This window comes from Drosophila subpulchrella, unplaced genomic scaffold, assembly GCF_014743375.2.
Source record: "Drosophila subpulchrella strain 33 F10 #4 breed RU33 unplaced genomic scaffold, RU_Dsub_v1.1 Primary Assembly Seq354, whole genome shotgun sequence".
NCBI classification, from domain to species: Eukaryota; Metazoa; Arthropoda; class Insecta; order Diptera; family Drosophilidae; genus Drosophila; species Drosophila subpulchrella.
The window spans coordinates 9,041,876-9,061,467 of record NW_023665577.1 but is presented as its reverse complement, the minus strand read 5'-3'; the positions used below and the strand labels follow the sequence as shown (position 1 = coordinate 9,061,467).

At 35.5% G+C, this 19,592-nt stretch overlaps 1 protein-coding gene across 8 annotated transcripts in view; it reads right to left on the bottom strand.

Moving 5' to 3' along the window:
* Window positions 1–19,592, bottom strand: part of LOC119560884 (piezo-type mechanosensitive ion channel component) — a 34,854-nt gene that overhangs the window by 2,029 nt on the left and 13,233 nt on the right. For 2 of the 8 annotated variants that reach the window (XM_037874561.1, XM_037874563.1), the window contains exons 12-20: window positions 18,523–18,653; window positions 10,662–10,981; window positions 6,509–6,801; window positions 5,947–6,446; window positions 5,825–5,885; window positions 4,168–4,323; window positions 3,971–4,118; window positions 2,628–3,004; window positions 28–569 (exon numbers count right to left, since the gene is read on the bottom strand). In XM_037874561.1, the coding sequence (XP_037730489.1) occupies window positions 28–569; window positions 2,628–3,004; window positions 3,971–4,118; window positions 4,168–4,323; window positions 5,825–5,885; window positions 5,947–6,446; window positions 6,509–6,801; window positions 10,662–10,981; window positions 18,523–18,653 (2,528 nt within the window). Of the gene's footprint in view, window positions 1–27; window positions 570–2,457; window positions 2,578–2,627; window positions 3,005–3,970; window positions 4,119–4,167; window positions 4,324–5,824; window positions 5,886–5,946; window positions 6,447–6,508; window positions 6,802–10,661; window positions 10,982–18,522; window positions 18,654–19,592 lie in introns of those variants that run through there. The other 6 variants (XM_037874565.1, XM_037874564.1, XM_037874567.1 and 3 more) reach the window with 6 other exon arrangements.

Genomic DNA, 19,592 nt, shown 5'->3' with positions numbered 1-19,592 from the left:
TTTTTATCAATGTATATATAAACATACCACTTTTTAGATCATATAGTAATCGTAGTTTATCAGGTGGTGACATATTCCATAAAGTTATTGAGTTTTCATAGAATTTTATGGCGGTAATATCAACAGCATCATAGACAATCATATTATTATCCATAATTATACGGTTATTTAACTCTTGGAAATCTGCATCTGAAAATGTATGTATGCCGGAATAGGTTTGAGACACGTAAAATGGCTCATAATGACTTATTTTAACAACTATGTCAGCTTTTCGGGGTATATTAGGCTTACCCACTGTTCCAACCAGTGCAAATAGGAACAATGGACTCCAAATTAGGGCTATGAGAACTAATATTATTGTACCACCGATTAAGAGCTTGGCATACAACGCCTTCGGTTCACCGCGGAGAACCGGAAAATCTGTATCCATTTGTCTATAGCAACGAACAATAAATACCGACTGGAAAATGTCTTCCATCTTGATCCATTCCATTACTGTCAGAGTTGTGTCTATGCATACCCAGTCTAACATGGTTCGGAGAATATACAAAAATGGAATTTCCATATAGCTAAAAAGTAGTACATGTTTAAATTTCTTATATTAAATTACATAGTGTACAACGTAATAAAAAATGCTCCATAAAATTTTAAAGCTATTTTTGAAAGTGTCGGGTTGTGTGGATCTCATACTTGACACACAATATTTTTCAAAAGATGTATTTATTTCAAAGACTTATGATTTTATATCTTGGGTTGACCAAATTTTTGTTTAATTTTAACATAGTACATAATCAAATGTCTATTACTCTGTTTCAGAACAACAAACAAAATCAAAGATTAAAAGACTTTTCTATTAGCGGACGGAAGCGGTTCTACTGACCATGCTAAAGCCCGATTAACTTAGGACCGGTTTCTGGAGTTCCGGCTAACATTTTTTGGACGGATGAAGTGCCCTTTAAGATAACAGCTATTTTCACAAAGCCTACTAAGATGAAATGATATAATATAGAATAAAGATACCCTAAACAGATGACTGATTAATCCAAGTAAGCTCTGTGTTTTCGCTTACCAGCTCAAATGCATGCCAAACATCACTCTGTTTCTTATCAGACAAACTACAGGAGTCGACAAAGCCGATTTGCCTTTATTTCAAGTTTATCTGGTCTTTAAAATTTTCGGACAGATAGCTATTAAGGACTTTATCAGGGAGCTGGCGTAACAAACTTACGCTGCCTACGAAGCTAAGGAATCTACACCTGAAATCTGCCCGTGAAAATTTGTCTCAGCTTAAATTCAAACTATATGACGTCGTCGACCACGTGCGACCTCCGAGTGCATGGGAATTTTTTTGTTTTGAGGGAAAATATAAGAGCTCAATTTCACTCATTGTGTTTTAACATACAACTTACACCACCACCACGCATAACGGTTGCGTTTCGAACCAGGAAAACACTAAATTCACAATTTGATCCCGATATCACCATTAAGATGGAAAGTATTTTCGAAAAATTTCATTTTTGCGAGCTTACCGGCGCCCTCCGATATTCATAAATGAGACATTCTCATCCAAAAAAAAATTTCCACGACCACTCTAACGCCCATAACGCTTAAATCTGTCTACCGCCGGTAGGTGGCGCAATTCAATCTCGCTTTGCTGCTTGCATATCTCCATTTCCCTTTGGTCCCTTTAGCTGAGTAACGGGTATCTGATAGTCGAGGTACTCGACTATAGCGTTCTTCCTTGTTATACCCGTTACTCGTAGAGTAAAAGGGTATACTAGATTCGTCGTAAAGTATGTAACAGGCAGAAGGAAGCGTTTCCGACCCCAAAAAGTACACCCAAAAAATTTTTTTTGAGTGTCAATTTGATAAGTGTGGGGGAAAATACACTACACCTAGGATCAAATTATTGGGATCAATTGGATCCTAAATAAGTATCAAAAGTATACTACATTGTATGAAAAATCCTATTTGACCGTAAATAGTGTCATTTTGACAACAACCGTGGTCAGTGTTGCCAACATTTGCTGAGAAAAAAAAGCTGTTTTCGGCGAAGCAAGGTTGGTAAAAAAAAGCTAATTTTTTTGCCAAATAAAGCTGTAAGAAAGGGCAAAGATTTTCAAACAAATTTTGCTATTATAGAAAATACAAATATCTGTATTTAAAAAAAAAAAAAATGAAAAAAAGACCAGACCACCAGATTTTTCCTTTAGCTTTCTATTAAAATGAGTTCAAAATAATGTTTTTTTTAGTATTAAGGATTATAAATTATAATAGATTTAATATGCCATCTTCAACATCAACCGTATCATTCTTTATATCCTTTTTAAAGGCCTCAAATGTGCCTATTAGCGTATTAAATTCTAGTGCTTAGTAAAGCCTTCGACCACTCATTTGTTTGCGAGGTTTCTGACATAATTATTTCAAAATAATAGAGATCTTAAAAAAAACACTCACAAACCCTTATTATTTTCGTGCGCTGAAAAATAAATGTAATGCTGAGTCTTTTAAAAAAATCCAATGTATGGTCTTCTAAAAAAATTGTATCTATGAACACAATTTTAAATATCATTTCCATTAATGGCTGGGAGCATTTTTGTATAATGTAGTGTTATAAAGGTGTTTACATTTTAAAAGCGATATAATTAACTAATGAATATCCTTTTGTGAATACATTTCCTAATATTCTCTTTGGGTAACCACATCTTATTTGGTATGCAGATAGTAACATATGAAGGCATTTTATTAAATAAAATAAAACAGGGGCGGTTTCACCGAAACTGTGCCCGGTCACATACGGTACGAGGAAGAACATCCAAATATGAATTCCAACAACAGTGATAAAGTGAAACACTATTTTGTATATGAGTGCTTTTCGAAGATAAATGGCCCGTTCTGTTACAATAGTAATAAACTGCACAATCAACATTAGAAGAAAGCTAAATGGAACTTTGTTTCCCTGAATATATGTTTCCAGTACGCTTGTGCTATATTTGTAACGGAACTGAAAAAAAGAATACAATTTGAATTAATAACATTAATATTGTCTCAAGACATAACATAAAAAACGCTATAGCCGATGGCCTCGACTATTAGATACCCTTTACTCAGCTTAGTGAGAGTGCGAGAGGGATGGCGACATGCTTAATGCAACACTGCTTTTTTCACTAACACACCTAGCTTATAGCGCCACCTATCATCTTCTTCTATAGCGCCACTTGGCCTACAGTGCCAACTATCCTCTAGCGCCCCTAGCGGGGGCATGTGGTGTGCAATCTCGATTTAATTGTAAAATATTGAGAATCTGCATGCCTAGTCCCAACACTCTAGCTCTTATAGTTTCCGAGATCTCAGCGTTCATACGGACAGACGGACATGGCTAGATCGACTCGGCTAGTGATGCTAATATATATACTTCATGGGGTCGGAAACGCTTCTTTCTGCCTGTTACATACTTTCCGACGAATCTAGTATACCCTTTTACTGTACGAGTAACGGGTATATTTAGGGCGTAAGTTCTAACACAAAAATTTAAAACAAGGTCGAGTGCCTCGACTATCAGATACCCGTTACTCAGCTAAAGGGAGCAAAAGGGAGATGGAGATATACATGCAGCGATACGAGATTGTAAAAAGCCTATCTTAATATATGTGTGTTATGTGTGCTGCAAGCAGATTTAAACATGATGGGCGATTGTGGGCGATGCATGTTTGCGTAACAAACTTGCACTGCGTACAAAAATAAGGAATTCATGTCTAAAATCTCAACGCTCTAGGTCTTATAGTTCCCGAGATCACTGCGCTCACACGGACAGACAGACATGGCTAAATCAACTAAGTTCTCCCCGAATAAAATGATTTATGGCAACATACCTATTTGCTCTACAGATAATTTTACAAGCTGCAATTTTATTAAAATATATATATGATACTTATTTAAATCTAAATCATAAATTAATCAAATTACTTACCACAAATTTGGGAAATCCAAAGAGTAATACGAAAAAGTTTATAAAATCGCATAGGAATAATAAGGTATAAACATCAGTAGACAACCGTGCCTTGTGTCTCAAAGTTAAAAAAAATTTATGGAATCCGGAAAACAGTCCACCTTTATGCCTACAAAAATAATAAGAAGTTGTACGTTATAAACCCAACAAGTACATACGCTAAACGCTGCATTGCTCTGCGATAATATTCCGATTCAATGTTTTGATACACATATTTGTTTTCTATGCCTGGGCGGAGCATATCATCTATCTCTCTTCTAAATTTTCCTGAACTGTCACGAGATCCTGTACTTTGTTTGGCACCTGCCTCCTCCCTTAAAAAAAGTATTATTATTATTGGTATATTATTTTCATTTTTCTAATAGGAACACGGTTATAATTATTATTATATATTAAGTCTCACACTCTAAAATGTCTATGTCAAATACGGCTAGTCACTTGTAACAGACAAAGGTGAGAGGATAACGAAAGAAGAAAAACTCAACCAACTTTCTGAAGTCTGTTGCTGAAATTTCGCAGTACCACGATCGAAAAGATGGGCTATTACAGTGGTTTTTCGCATAAGTAGATACTGATTCTCGAAAACACGTGGTAAAGACTTGAGCCAACTCGAGTAGTTTTGCAAATACAACTTAAAACAAAGAACGCTATAGTTGAGTTAACCCTTGTAGCCTTCTTAGACTAGGCTTAGGGGACGCTGGGGGGTTAACTGCCGTAAGGAAAGTTAGTAGAGGCACCCCACAAGGCAGTGTAGTCTTGCCACTCCTGTGGAACGTAGCAGTTAAAAGATTGCTGCAAAACATGGAAGAAGGTGGATAGACACGAAGTTGCAAATGCCTTCACAGGCAAGTTTCCATAGACCGTCTGTGAACAAATGACCGACAGCCTTAGATACTTATCAGACTGGACAGGCAACACATTCCTATGGACATGTGCAAGCTACTATACAGAAGTGGACAAATCTTACTTTTTGCAAAATATCGCGAGAGTCCTGGAACAGAATGCACCAAAGCCATTAGTATTCTTACTAGTTACTGCACTGCCGGTGCTCACGCAGCCCGACTATCGATACCCCATATGTGATTTTGTAGATGCTGCAAGAATGAATGTTTATGTTTCAGTTTTTGTATGAAATTAAAAGAAAGTGTGCCACACCCTCTCTAACGCCCATAACGCTTAAATCTGTCTACCGCCCACATAACCATATATTGAGATCACGGGTAGGTGGCGCATTTCAATCTCGCTTTGCTGCTCGCATTTCTCCACTTCCCTTTGGTCCCTTTAGATGAGTAACGGGTATCTGATAGTCGAGGTACTCGACTATAGCGTTTTTCATTGTTAGTTTTGGTATATGCGCAAAGCATCTAGATGATATCTGAGGGCTTTTTAAAAACAATTTGATGTCATAAAAAAACAGAAATTAAAAAATATGTAAGCAAAATGATTTTTGAAAAATTCTTTTTGCAGTTACTATTATTTTTGTTTGAAGAAACTTTTTGCATCAAAAAATTTAAGATTTCAAGACGAGGAAAAAAGTTCAAAAAGTAGATTTTTACACAAATTCGTCCTTTTCAATAAGTACTGAATAGGTTAAGAAAAGATTGCATCATTCAAACGGCATTTAAATTACCTTTCCATTGATGCCAAAGTTAACAAGAAGTAAGTTCAAATTATGAGTATATTTAACTTTTGTTTTGTGAAAATACTTTTGACCAGCCCTGTATATACATTATGGGATCAGAAACGTTTCCGTTTGCCTGTAACATACTTTTCAACTATTATAATAAGATATAAATGGTTAATAGAACTGCATACCTTAAAAGCTCACGTATATCCTCTGGTCGCTCTTTCCTATCACTGCGCTGAAGGCTGCTCTCTGAAATTTTTACAATTAATATTATTTGTATTTAAAATGAAAATTATATCAAAACACTTACGATTTTTTTCCAGTAATAGGAGCTCTGAGTTAGTACGTTGAATTGTCCAAATACCTTGCTTTTTTAGCATATATCTGTGCCAAAATAATACAACAAGCAGGAAAAGATCGTAAACAGCTTTACCATGCTTCATAATTAGTTCAAAGCTCAATGTATTTGATCTGCTTACGAACTGTTGATCAAGTAATATTCTCTGGTGCATTATGGACTTTAAAAATATCATTGCCAATGAATATGTAATTAAAGTCACCCAAAAAGTTTTAGTTGGTCTTGGCAATGTTAAAGAACCCCAGCAAAGAACTAAAAAGGGCATTGGCAACGAAATCATAGATGAATTAGCCGCTTGATTCAGAAATACTGCCAAATAGCATATTGCCTCTGTGTTAGCAATAAGTGCATACCATAAAGCAATCAACATTTGTACAAAGTCGTTATGGTCAAGAGAAGTAAAATCTTCATCTTGTGTGACTGAATTTGCTCCTGATTCTCTTGTCGGTTTGCTTTTTTTTTATTTTACATTAGAACTTTAAAGTTTTAAAGACATTTTTGTATATATACTTACTTACTTAAAGACTGATTTAAAAACTTAAACATTGCCGCAGAATTTGACAATCCAAGACGATTCATAGTACTTATTTCCTGTAATGTTTTTTTTTCAGCGGAAAGCACCTTATGTACGAACCGGTAGTTTCTTGAGAGTCGATTTAATCTAAATGTGAGTAAAACAATTAGTTCTGCAGTAAGTTTAATTACGGGGTGTGTATCCAGATCTTTGTTATCAGAGTCCGAACTTCCATCATGCAAGAATGATTTACTTCTATGATATTCTCCCATTTTATTTGATTTGAATCTTAACTATAAGGATATGGAGAAAAAATTAAATTAAACTAAAATTGTATAGATATTGACAATGCAAAAAAATTAATTTAAAAAAAAATTTTTAATTGTAGTTGGTAGGCTGCTGGACCGGAAACTCTTTTAAATCATTTACACTGTCCTTAGATAGCAGATTTGCGAGAATCTGATAGTCAAGGCATTTGACTCTAGCGTTCTCTCTTATTAATTAAATATTATCTAATTTGTAAGCATTTTTATACCCTTGCAGAGGGTATAACGAAAATAATATGGAAAAAATTATAGCATCGGTGTTTTTTGACATATTATCATATACTATTGGGAATATAATTTTTTGAATTTTTAAATTTAATAATTATAACTGCAAGGATATACAAACTTCGGCTTGCCGGGGCTAACTTCCTTTATTGCCTAAATATGTGTCAGAAACATTTCTGATATTAATTTTATTGGGTTTTCTTCTATCCTTAACGCGATCGATCACGTGTCTGTGTGCCAAGAACTTTTTCTCCGGAATTCTTGGTTTTGCGATGACACCTTAATGTCTCATAACACATGGTGGTGTGTCTTTGTATTCATTGCCCCGAAACCGTAGTTAGTCTAACCATGGTTAGTAGTAACCAAAAACTGCGTTGCCAGTGGCCATCCCTGGTAATCGTGTTGAGTGGTCATCCCTGGTCAGTAACTCGCGTAGCTTACGGTGCCGAAGGCTATTCCCCGTCAGACAGTAACCCAAGACCTAACCAAATTATCAGAAACGTCGCCAGTGGCCGACAGCAAACAGTACGCTACTGACCGAGAGTACTGATAACCACCCAATAATACGCCTGCACCACGCGCCCCTTCGATAACGGGTTACCACGCAATATTTTACCTAACCACCCCGCGTGTCCTTGGGTAACTGGTTACCCAGTACGTTAGCCAGAGCCGACAGCGAAGATAATCTTGAGGGTCATTTCCTTCCGCTAAATTCCAACCACAGGCTCCTCATACCTTTTCTTACAAAATTTCATGTAAGGTTCTCTGGCCCCGGCTGAATGCAACCCTGGCCTAAGAACTTCCCGAGAAAGAAAATTCTGGAAAAAAACTATCACCTTGAGGAGCATGGAAATCTCAGAAAAAAAATTTTTGCGTCAGTCTATATTAAAAATCACTTTAATTTTCTAAATTTTCGTCCATGTCCTTACTAGCTATCCTAATATCATCCATATACACCACTAACTTTTTTTTCCTTATAATTTCAGAAAATATATCATTTTAAAAGCGTTGGAACACTCCTGGTTCCTGCCCATCGGCATTCTAAGAAACTCATTGCCCTAAAGGAGTAACAAATTACGTTTGCTTTATTGATTCTTGGTTTACAAATACATGGAAGTAACCATTCATGAGATCCGGTTTTGTAAACACGATCTTATTAACCAATTTATCAAGGAAGTCATCAATAAGTGGTAGTGGAAAGTTGTCTTTAATTGAAAGATAATTTAATTTGCTAAAGTATATGGGCAAACGAATACCTCCAACTTTCTTTTTAACAAAAACGATTGGTGATGCATATTCCGAATCGCTTGGTTGAATGATTCCATTTTTTAAATATTCGTATAATAACTGTTGCAGATTTTCCTTTTCTGTATAAGAGTGGCGCTTTGGGCTGCAACTAAATGTTTTTGACTTTTCTAAATTTAGTTTTAACTCACATTTGATTAAAAGCTCTCCGGGTTTCGGGGAATTTGCATAGTAACTTTCAATTAGTTTTTATACCCGTTACTCGTAGAGTAAAAGGGTATACTAGATTCGTCGGAAAGTATGTAACAGGCAGAAGGAAGCGTTTCCGACCCCATAAAGTATATATATTCTTGATCAGGATCACTGGCCGAGTCAATCTAGCCATGTCCGTCTGTCCGTATGAACGCTGAGATCTCGGAAACTATAAGAGCTACAATACTGGGATTAGGCATGCAGATTCCTGAGATTCCTTCGCATCGCAAGTTTGTTTGTCAGCAGGGTGTCACGCCCACTCTAACGCCCACAAGCTGCCCAAATCTGTGGCGCCCACCATTTCCATGCTAGAAAACAATCTCGCTTTGCTGCTTGTATATCTCCATCTACCTTTGGTCTCTTTAGCTAATAGTCGAGGTAGTCGAGATAGTCGAGGTACTCGACTATGGCGATCTTCCTTGTTTTTTTTTCATTTGTATACGTCTCCCGCCTGCACCTGTAAGATCTATTTATTTTTTGTGTTGAAGCAGCTTACGTTTTCAAATAATAGATTGTCTTCATGAGATATTAGAATTCATTTTTGTTAGTTTAGTTAGTTTGCATTCAGTGCAAATTGCTTATTTATGCCAGGTTTCCACGTTTTAGTGTTATTATTATAGAAGACAAATTTGACTTATGTTATTCATATCTCTAACAGTGGATCTAATATGCCAAAATCACATTTTAGAAAAATTACTCTAGGGCGCTAAAAATCGAAATAATAAGTTTTTTTTCGATAGTTGGCCATGTTTGAAGAATCTTCAACATGTGATTAGTCTTCTTATAATGAAACTATTCATAAAACATTCATTTCTATGGATATATGCAGCATTTTGTTCTCTAATTTTAAGACCATTTTGTCCACTTTATTACTTTTGTCTATTTTAATAGTTAATTTGGTATCATTAAATTAATTTCCGATTAATCGCTTTTGTGATATGAGCCGTATATGCTCAGTTGTTTTAAAAGACTGCTAGGTTTTAGATTCGTTTTTATCGACATGACTTCTGGTCAATAAAAAACTAACACTAGGAAATTAGTTGTCTCTTTAAAAACATCTGATATTTAACAAAAACACCTCTTAACGAGGTTAAAATAGTGATAACAGCATACTTCAACATAAAATATTCTGATATCAACTTTTGTGACGAAAAATGATTTTAAATTAATAAAATTAATACAAAACAAATAAATTCATCAATCTTTAGGGAACTGCTGAAAACTCATCAATCAAAAATAGAATTGTAAGCACTGTAAAAACTTTCTCTTAAAAAAGATGAACTGACTACGACAAGCTTAGCTTAGAAGATCCAGAGCGGAGCGTAGACTTGGAAAGAGTTGGAGAGGGAAAACGAAGGCTAGTGTGAGCGACCGAAATGTGGACAAAACTGTCGTTGGAGAAAACTATATCTTGATACTGCTTCCAGACATTAAACGCCGTTTTGGGAATGAGGAATCGATAAAACTCTTTTAAACCTACTGCAATGTTACTGGCCCTACATGACGGTCAGCTTACAAGATAGGTAGGTAGGTATTGTTGGACATTGGAAAAAATTCCCCTCGTGATTGCATATAATCTCTGTAAAGATCGATTCCCCTTTGCTCATGGGTCAGTGGTCTTCTCGATCCAATTAGTTCTTAGTGGGAAAAGAAGGTTTGGATGCGTGTGGCTGCCTAGGGCTTGTAAACGTTTTAGGTTGTGCGCTGGGCTAAGACACAGGAGGTGCTCAATGTTATCCTTCTCGTTTGCCTGCTAAGTTATAGGTTTGAGAGAAGCGTAACCTAGAAATATAGGAAAACAAAAATGGCAATAACGGCACCACAGTTTTGGGCGGTTTGTGAACGGCTTGGGTCAATCGATATGTATTTACGAAACCAATAAATTTCAGTTCACATTTTTATTCTTGCACACAGATTTGTGCGGCTTGTGGGTGTTAGAGTGGGCGTGGCCCTTTTTTAGCTTTTATATTTCCCGAGATGTCAGCGTTCATACGGAGAGAGAGACAGACGAACATGGCCCTAATACAGAATATAAATACTTTACGGGATCGGAAATGCTTCTAGAAAGATATTATTATATTTAAATTTATTCGTTCTCGACTTACTGATAGACGCATCTGTCGAGCACGCAAATCTTCCTTTTCCAAGAAATCATATTCTTCATACACATCCATATCGTCATCATCGTTAAATTCTTCAAACATATAGTAGTCACCAGTGCGGACTGCATGAGGGTGAAGACGTAAGTCCCGGCGTCTTGGTTCAGGCGTCCGTGTCAAATATGTGTTCTTTAATTGTAACAGTTTGGCTTGATTGATAGATGCCGAGCTCAAATCTTTGAACCTCTTTTCTTCATCGGCCTTATAGTGAACATGAATCGAACTAAGAGGGGTTTCTTGATGATAGGAATCTAGTTCAATGACTTCTGCCAAATAGAAACATGTAAGGTCAAGTAAAAATTTTATTAGAATGATCAACAATGATTCTGTTTTGTAGAGATACAAATGTATATACCTAATATAAAAATTGACTAATCAACGTAATGCATGTCAGGATGGAAGTTATTGTCATTATGGCCAAGCATTTGTAACTACATTTTTTATCCGTGGCTGGCTCAATATAAGCATTTTCGTTAGCTACTCTGACAAGAAAAACAAATTAATTTTAATAAATAACAAAAGAGCCTCGATGTTGGGACCACTTTAGGGTATCGATAGCAGTAGAAACAATCGGCCACGTACTGCTATACTTTTACAACAGATCTGCCTATCCGTGCCGGTAGACCTTCTAACTAAGAATATCCTTAGAACCTTCCTGGTCAAGGACCCGAATTAACGGAGTTCTGACTCCAAGGCTTAGCGAAGAGATAGAGAAAAAACAGATCGAAAAAGTTGTATGTCGAGGAAGGCCGTTTTGGCTGTTACACTGACTAGATTTGTTTGTAAAGTTATTTATTATTGGGAAAAGGAAAGTTAAAGTCAAAGGAAAGTAAATAATTATCGGTGGCTTGGGTGCTGCGGCACGGCATAATACAATTTAATTAAATTTAGTCGTGAAAATTCCGTATAACGTTGGGAAGCGACCAGATCCTATAAGGGCAAGAAGAGATTAGCCAGGCCAAAACGATTGGCTTGACTATTAATTCGTAGAGCAAAAGGGTATACTGAATTCGAGGAAAAGTATGTGTAACAGGTAAAAGGAGGCGTGTTTTACCCCATAATGTATTTTTATTCTTGATCAGGATCATCACCCTGCAAACATTTTCTACCGCAAAAGGCACTTTTAAGTGATTTCTATTCACTTTTGCTTATTGACCTTTATTCGCCAGTTTTTCAGCCATTTTTCAACAGCAACTAGTTGCTGTTGCTAGTTGCTAGTTGCGCTGATGCTCTTTTTGGACATTTTGATATACAAAGGACTGCAGTATAGTTAGCAAACGTAAACATAGTAAGTCGTTCGCTCGTGGGAATATCGGAGTTGTAGAAGAGGTAAAGTATTGGAGCAAGAACACTGCCTTGATGAACTCCAGCTTCTGTGTTATGTTCAGCAAATTTGGTGTTGCTGCATCTCACCTCGAATTTCCTACTGTAGAAGTATGACTTTAGGAGTTTGTGAGTGCTGCTGGGGAGCATTAAAGTATTTTATGCATTAGGCCGTTAAGCCATACCCTGTCAAGGGCGTGAGAGACGTCCAAAATTATGGCAGCACAGTATTCCCTATTCTCAAATAACGTTCAAATTTCCGATGTTATACGGCTTACCAGCTCGACGGTACCATGTTTTTCGCGAAAGCCGAAATGATGTGCTGGGATTATGTTGATGTTTTTTTGATACGGTACAATACGGGTAGACTTGATAGGCATTACAGTACAGCAGTACAGTAGTACTTTAAGCTGGTTGGAGATAGTTGCTCTACATATGGCCGTTAGAAGTGAAGCAGGTGAAACTCAGTCCAGACTATTGCCAACCTTTATAATGGAGTTGTACAGTTGCCTTCCTTTTGAGTCACATTGCGAGGTCCCCAGTGCGTTTGCTTGGCGTTATAGTCTCCAGCTGCTATGAAGTGTTCGACTAGTGTGTTGTGAAACGGGGTTGTAAAAGCGCTAGAGTTATATTTTGACCTTCCTTTTGTAGATTTATGAAAGTGGCTTGTAAATAGTCTGTTGCGAACTCATTGGGGAAGTGATGCTTTATGCGGTTTCTGATAAGAATTCCGGTGCCTCCATGTGCTTTTATTAAAAAAATTATATTATATCTTTTTCACAACAACGAAAGTAAATGTGAAAACCGTTTGCGTTGAGTTTTTCGATCAATCGGCGAGTATAAAAATAAAGCGTGAAATGAAGAAAATTAAAAAATACGACGATGATGAGAGAGACTTGGACGATTTCTACTTAACAACTAATGAGAAAGGTCTCCAGTCTAAACGAAATATAAGTCCAGGAAGGTCTTCCGATGATAGTGATTCCTATAATGAATTCATTAACAATTCATTAACATTGGGGGATAAAGAACAAAAATTAAAGATAATAAATTAACATTTTCTAGTGAAATGAGTTATGATCTGACTCCTGGTCCGTACTCTTTAATTTTTCTTAGTAAACTTGAAGACTATGATGATGAAGGTTTGAAAAAAAATAGAAAACTATTTTAGAAACGAATAAACATAGAGTAGGCTTTAATTCTGATACCCGAATCAAGGGTACACGAGCATACAAATACAGCAAAATTATTAAGAAGTTGATAGACGATTTGAGTCCTACAACGCCTACTCCACTTCGCTCAAAAACAGGTTTTGGTTACATGGCTCTTCAGAAATCAAATCCAAACCATGTATATTGGAATGAAGTAAATGAATTAGTCGAACGATTGGAAATTTTGGTAGCATCAAAAGCATCGGGTAACACCAGTCACAATAATAAATTTTTTTTTTAATATTAGAGAAATTGCGTGAGGAAGGAATTATATTTTAATGGGTATAAATAGGAAATGCATTTATAAACACCATGTCTGTCGACAAGTTTGTACATTTTTCTGTTGATAAGGAACGAGCAGATAAATTAAAAAGACAAGTTGAGTCTACTGAGGGATTATTCATCGATGAAGATGGTAATCTAGATGCTCAAAACAAACGTATCAAAAAAGGGAACTAAACCTTTACATAAAGACGATCTAGCAACGATTAAATATACTGATAAGAACATCGGAAAGTTGGGAGACGACTTAAGAAAAATTATGACTCAAAGTATTAATTGTGGACTCACATAAATTTCAAGCTTAGAAAAAGAAACCATTAAAAGATGAAAAGATGATGAAAAGATGAAACAAAGCCGATATTATTACCGAAAAACACCACAATTGAGATAGAAGGTGTCGGTTTTCAGAATTGTATTACCCTTTGTAATAATGTATATAATAATAATATATGATCTGTGGCACGCAGATTTGGTTGGAATTTGAGCCTTTTCTAAATCTAATCAGGGGTACCGATACTTGTTGACTGTTATAGACACATTTTCGAAATTTGCAAAAAAAAACCTGAAAACTGATGATGGTACTGAATTCTATAATTCGAAATTTAAGGTATTAATAAAAAATCATTGTCCAACCGTCAGTACTCTAAAAGCATCTATAGTTGAACGTTTCAATAGAACTCTTAAGGAATTAAAGTGGCGTGAGTTTAGTTTCAATGGAAAATATAAGTTGATAGATATGTATAAGCAATTAATAAATAAATATAATAATAGAGTGCATAGACCAATAAAAATGAGTCCATCTAATGTCAATTCTTCCAATGTAAAACAAATTTAACAAACATCCTATAATCACCTGGAAATATTTGTTGCTAGTAAATTCTTTAAGGGGGAACTCGTTTGTATTAGTAAATATAAACATGTCTTAAAGAAAGGGTATACACCAAACTATACAACTGAAATCTTTAAAATTAGAAAGGTGAAGAATACATACCCTTAAACATACCTACTTGAAGATTAAAGTGGTAGCCCGATTCAGGGCGGAGTCTATTAAAAATAACTTGAAACTTGTTAAAAAAGTTGTACGGCGAAAAGAAACTAAAGTTTTGGTTAAGTGGCTGGGGTTTTCAAAGACTAGCTGGATAAATAAGAAAGACACTTTGTGGTAAACAAATTATTTATTTAATTAATTTATAAGCCTATGTTTATCTAATCTTATATTAAGCTTAATATTAATATTTGTGTACAATGTTTACTTAAATAAAATTAAAAAAATAAATATTCTTTTAACAAACTCAAAATAATTTTTATTTATATATTCCGAAGTCTCGATCAAAATAAAACATCTCAAATTCTCCTGATTTATAAAATAGTTCTTTTTCAATATGTTCTTTTTGATATTTAAGGCCATCTAATGGTTCTCCATCGTTCACATAATTATTTTGTATCATCTCACCCAAGCAATATTAATTAGATTCTAACCATTCAACAATTTCTAAAGTATCACGTACACAGCAATCACGTTGAGATTCACAGTTTAAGGTCTTACTTCACATCGAAAGTAGTCTAGAGGACAAGAATTTTTGATAAATTTTAACTATAACCAAGTTTATAACAACTAGTAACCAGCTAATAACATCTAATAATTAACTAGTATACAGCTACTAAACAGATAGTTACCATCTGATAACAGCTAGTGATAACCTAATAACAGCTAGTAAGCAACTACTTAACAGCTTGCAAACAACTAGTAAACATCTACTAAACAGATAGTAACCATATAATAACAGCTAGCTAACAACAGCTAGCAAACAACAAGTATACATCTACTAAGCACATAGTAACCAGCTAATAACCACTAGTAAACAGCTACTTAACAGATAGTAACCATCTTATAACAGCTCTTAACAGTTAATAACAGCTAGTAAGCAGCAAACAGCTAGTAAACATCTACTAAACAGATAGTAACCATATAATAACAGCTAGGTAATAACAACTAATTAACAACTAGTATACATCTACTAAGCACATAGTAACCAGCTAATAACAACTAGTAAACAACTAATTAACAACTACTTAACAGATAGTAACCATCTCTAAAAGATCATAACAGATAATAACAGCTAGTAACCAGCAAACAACTTGTTAACATCTACTAAACAGATAGTAACTATATAATAACAGCTAGCTAACAACAGCTAGCAAACAACAAGTATACATCTACTAAGCACATAGTAACCAGCTTATAACCACTAGTAAACAGCTACTTAACAGATAGTAACCATCTTATAACAGCTCTTAACAGTTAATAACAGCTAGTAAGCAGCAAACAACTAGTAAACATCTACTAAACAGATAGTAACCATATAATAACAGCTAGGTAATAACAACTAATTAACAACTAGTATACATCTACTAAGCACATAGTAACCAGCTAGTAACAACTAGTAAACAACTAATTAACAACTACTTAACAGATAGTAACCATCTTTAAAAGCTCATAACAGATAATAACAGCTAGTAACCAGCAAACAACTTGTTAACATCTACTAAACAGATAGTAACCATCCAATACCAGCTAACATGGAAGTGACGAATATAACCTGGAAAATTTTCCATGCAATTTTGCAAACATTAAGATGTACGATAATATTAGAAGTGGTGTAAACCTACCAATCGCATTCCGGAGTTGGGATTCATATGTTAATCATAAATTGGGGCTTGACAGTCAACACAGCAGGAATGTGAAATTGTCGGCTAACCGCGAAAAACCAAGAATTGCAATAATTGGACTTACATTAAATGGAGAACTTATCACAAATAATTTATTAAGCTAGAAACTTCACTTGAATTCTGAGTCATATCCATATAATAATCTGAATGTCGATTTTAGTAAGAATCATTATGCTCACGTATATGAAATGTGTACAAGATTTCCATCTAGTTACTATAATCGTAAAGCACAACCATTTTTGACCCCAAAGGAATTTAAATTGAAGGCCCCTATTTGTGTGGTTTCATATCAAAACGAATCAGTGAAAACTGATCCTATTGATGAGAGGATTTCAAGAGAACTGCGGACACCAAGTCATGAAAATACCCAAGCTTACTGTCTCCTCTTACATGACCGTTTAGTTGAATATAACCCATTAAACGGACTAGTACAACAAGTTGTTTAACATTAGGGAAATCTTTAAAGACACTGTTTCGAATGATGTTCAAGGTTTCCTTGAACTGATAATAATTTTATTTTAAAGGAAACTGGAATTGTATTCGAAAAAGATCCAAACTTGAATAATAGTTATACCCGTTGTTTATGGGGAAGACAACAAATATGCCACCCTTATATTTATAATTAATAACGCACGAATAGGACATATGCAGGCTTACAAAGGCGACAAAAGATAAGCAAAGAGAGCTGCAGGTGCCGTCGTACACCTATGCGCGCATGACTAGGCGCTGGCGATCTGCTCCAAACACCCGTTATTCGTACAGTAAAAGGGTATACTAGATTCGTCGGAAATAATTTTATTTTAAAGGAAACTGGAATTGTATTCGAAAAAGATCCAAACTTGAATAATAGTTATACCCGTTGTTTATGGGGAAGACAACAAATATGCCACCCTTATATTTATAATTAATAACGCACGAATAGGACATATGCAGGCTTACAAAGGCGACAAAAGATAAGCAAAGAGAGCTGCAGGTGCCGTCGTACACCTATGCGCGCATGACTAGGCGCTGGCGATCTGCTCCAAACACCCGTTATTCGTACAGTAAAAGGGTATACTAGATTCGTCGGAAAGTAGGTAACAGGAAGACAAAGGGTTTCCGACCCCATAAAGTATATATATTCTTGATCAGGATCACTAGCCGTCTGTCCGTCTGTCTGTCCTCGTCAATACCTATCGATTGAACCAAAAAAAAAAGTTTGCCACGCCCATTCTAACGCCCAAAACTCTATTTCCCTCTTGTCCCTTTAGCTGAGTAACGGGTATCTAATAGTCGAGGTACTCGACTATAGCGTTCTTCCTTGTTTTTTAATAGAACCTCCACATGATTTTACTTTGCTAAATAAAAAATCTGAAAGACTGCAATTTGGTTAGCCAATGCACATCACAAAACTATTCGGAACGATGGAGAAAGCAGTTTTCCGCAAACTCGAAAGTATCTAAGGACAATTACAATCGGAAAACATATTATTTGTAAAGGTGTGGAACGATTTCTACAGACGTTTTTTGGAAGTCGTCAGCTCATTAATATCGAGGGCTGTCCGTCATCAAACAGGTTTAAGGGAAATCCAAATTGTGAAACACATTTTAAGGGCGGGGCTTGTGCTCTTAAAAATGCATACATATTTTAAAAGTAGCTCCAAAACAATAAAATAGTTTTTTATACATCATTTTGATGTTGAGACTAGATGTGTAAATGATGACTTCAAAGCCCATTTAAATAAGTTAATATTTTTGATTATGCTAATTGTGCCAGAACCCTATAATGGTAATGAGGGGGCGGGGTCCATTAATAAGCTACTTGTCTCAGAATCGGTGTTTTCATACTACTTTAGAGGCGCTTTTCAATCAGAAAAATTGTAAATTTCGGCCACTTTTCACCAATAGCTTTCCGCCAAGCATTAGGCTTAATTTAAATCCGCCAGAATGAAGTATTTCAAATTCTTTGTGATTGCTTTAAATGCACATGATGATATGATAAAATCATATTATTTTTTTCTTCATAATTTTGAAGCATTAGAGTAAACATTATACAATTCGGACAATAAACATCTGTCTTAAGTTTAAAAATAATGTCAATTCATCTATTAATTATTCATTATACTTGTATGTATACATTACTAATGCGTATTTGGAAAATATAGTTTATATACAAAAAACTTCTTTATTACAACAATCCAAAATTGAATTTCGATAAAAACTATTTTAAGTTTTGCAATTAACATCTTACATAAAGGAAATGAGATATGGAACAATACTTACGTTTTATGTTCTTTTGATTGTTTGCACGAATCCGTTCCATCTTATCTTTAACGCTTTCCAGTACATTTTTTTCATATTCGCGACGATCATAAATTTGTTTATAATGCAAATTATCAATCACGGCAGCACCCCTGTAAAAATGTATAACAATTAGAAATAAAATAAAAAATTGAATACAAGAACCTATACGCATAGGAGCATGCCTCAATATAAGCTACCTTTTTATACAATCCAAATTTTTATACATTTCAAGGTTTAAAACGTATATCTATTTTAAAATGATTTTTAAGACAATTTTTTGGCCTCGTCTAATTTGGATTATCAATGAAAAGTTTTCATTGTAATATCGCCGCTGTCATACTTTTTCGGGCAGCAATGCCTGCCGCCTTCAGTGAATACTGAGTCCACTCTACCGGCACAAGTTGGCTCTGCAGAAACACAATTTGCGGTACCAAAACCGCAATCAGTGGTTCTGCCAAGAAAACAAATATTTGTTTCAAGGCTTTCCCCTGACGGAACGGCCGCCGAGGTGCTGCACTATATACAACAAAATACAAATGCCAAAAACATTACCGTGGATTATTATACACGTTACTCGTAGAGTAAAACGGTATACTTGATTCCGACCCCAGAAAGTATATGTATTTTTGATAAGGCTCACTAGCCGAGTTTATCTGGCTGTTTCCGTCTGTCCGTATGAACGCTGTGATCTCGGAAACTATAACAGCTACAATACTGGGATTAGACATAAAGATTCCAGCGCAGCACAAGTTTGTTTCGTCAGTGTGCCACGCCCTCTCTAACGACCACAACCCGCTGGGGGCAATTAATATGATAAGTAGCGAGGGGCGGGGGCCATTAATATGCTAATTAGTGAGGGGCGGCCCAATAAGCAAATTTTCCCAGAACCCATAATTCCTAACAACTCTCGATTGACGAAAAAGTTTTTTATTATGCTATATTTGAGATGCGATTACAGACGAATGGATTCCTGTTTGTTAGTTTGTCAAATCATTTGAAAGGTCCCAATCCACTTAATTTGAACCTCAAACTGAAAATTCTTTTCTGAT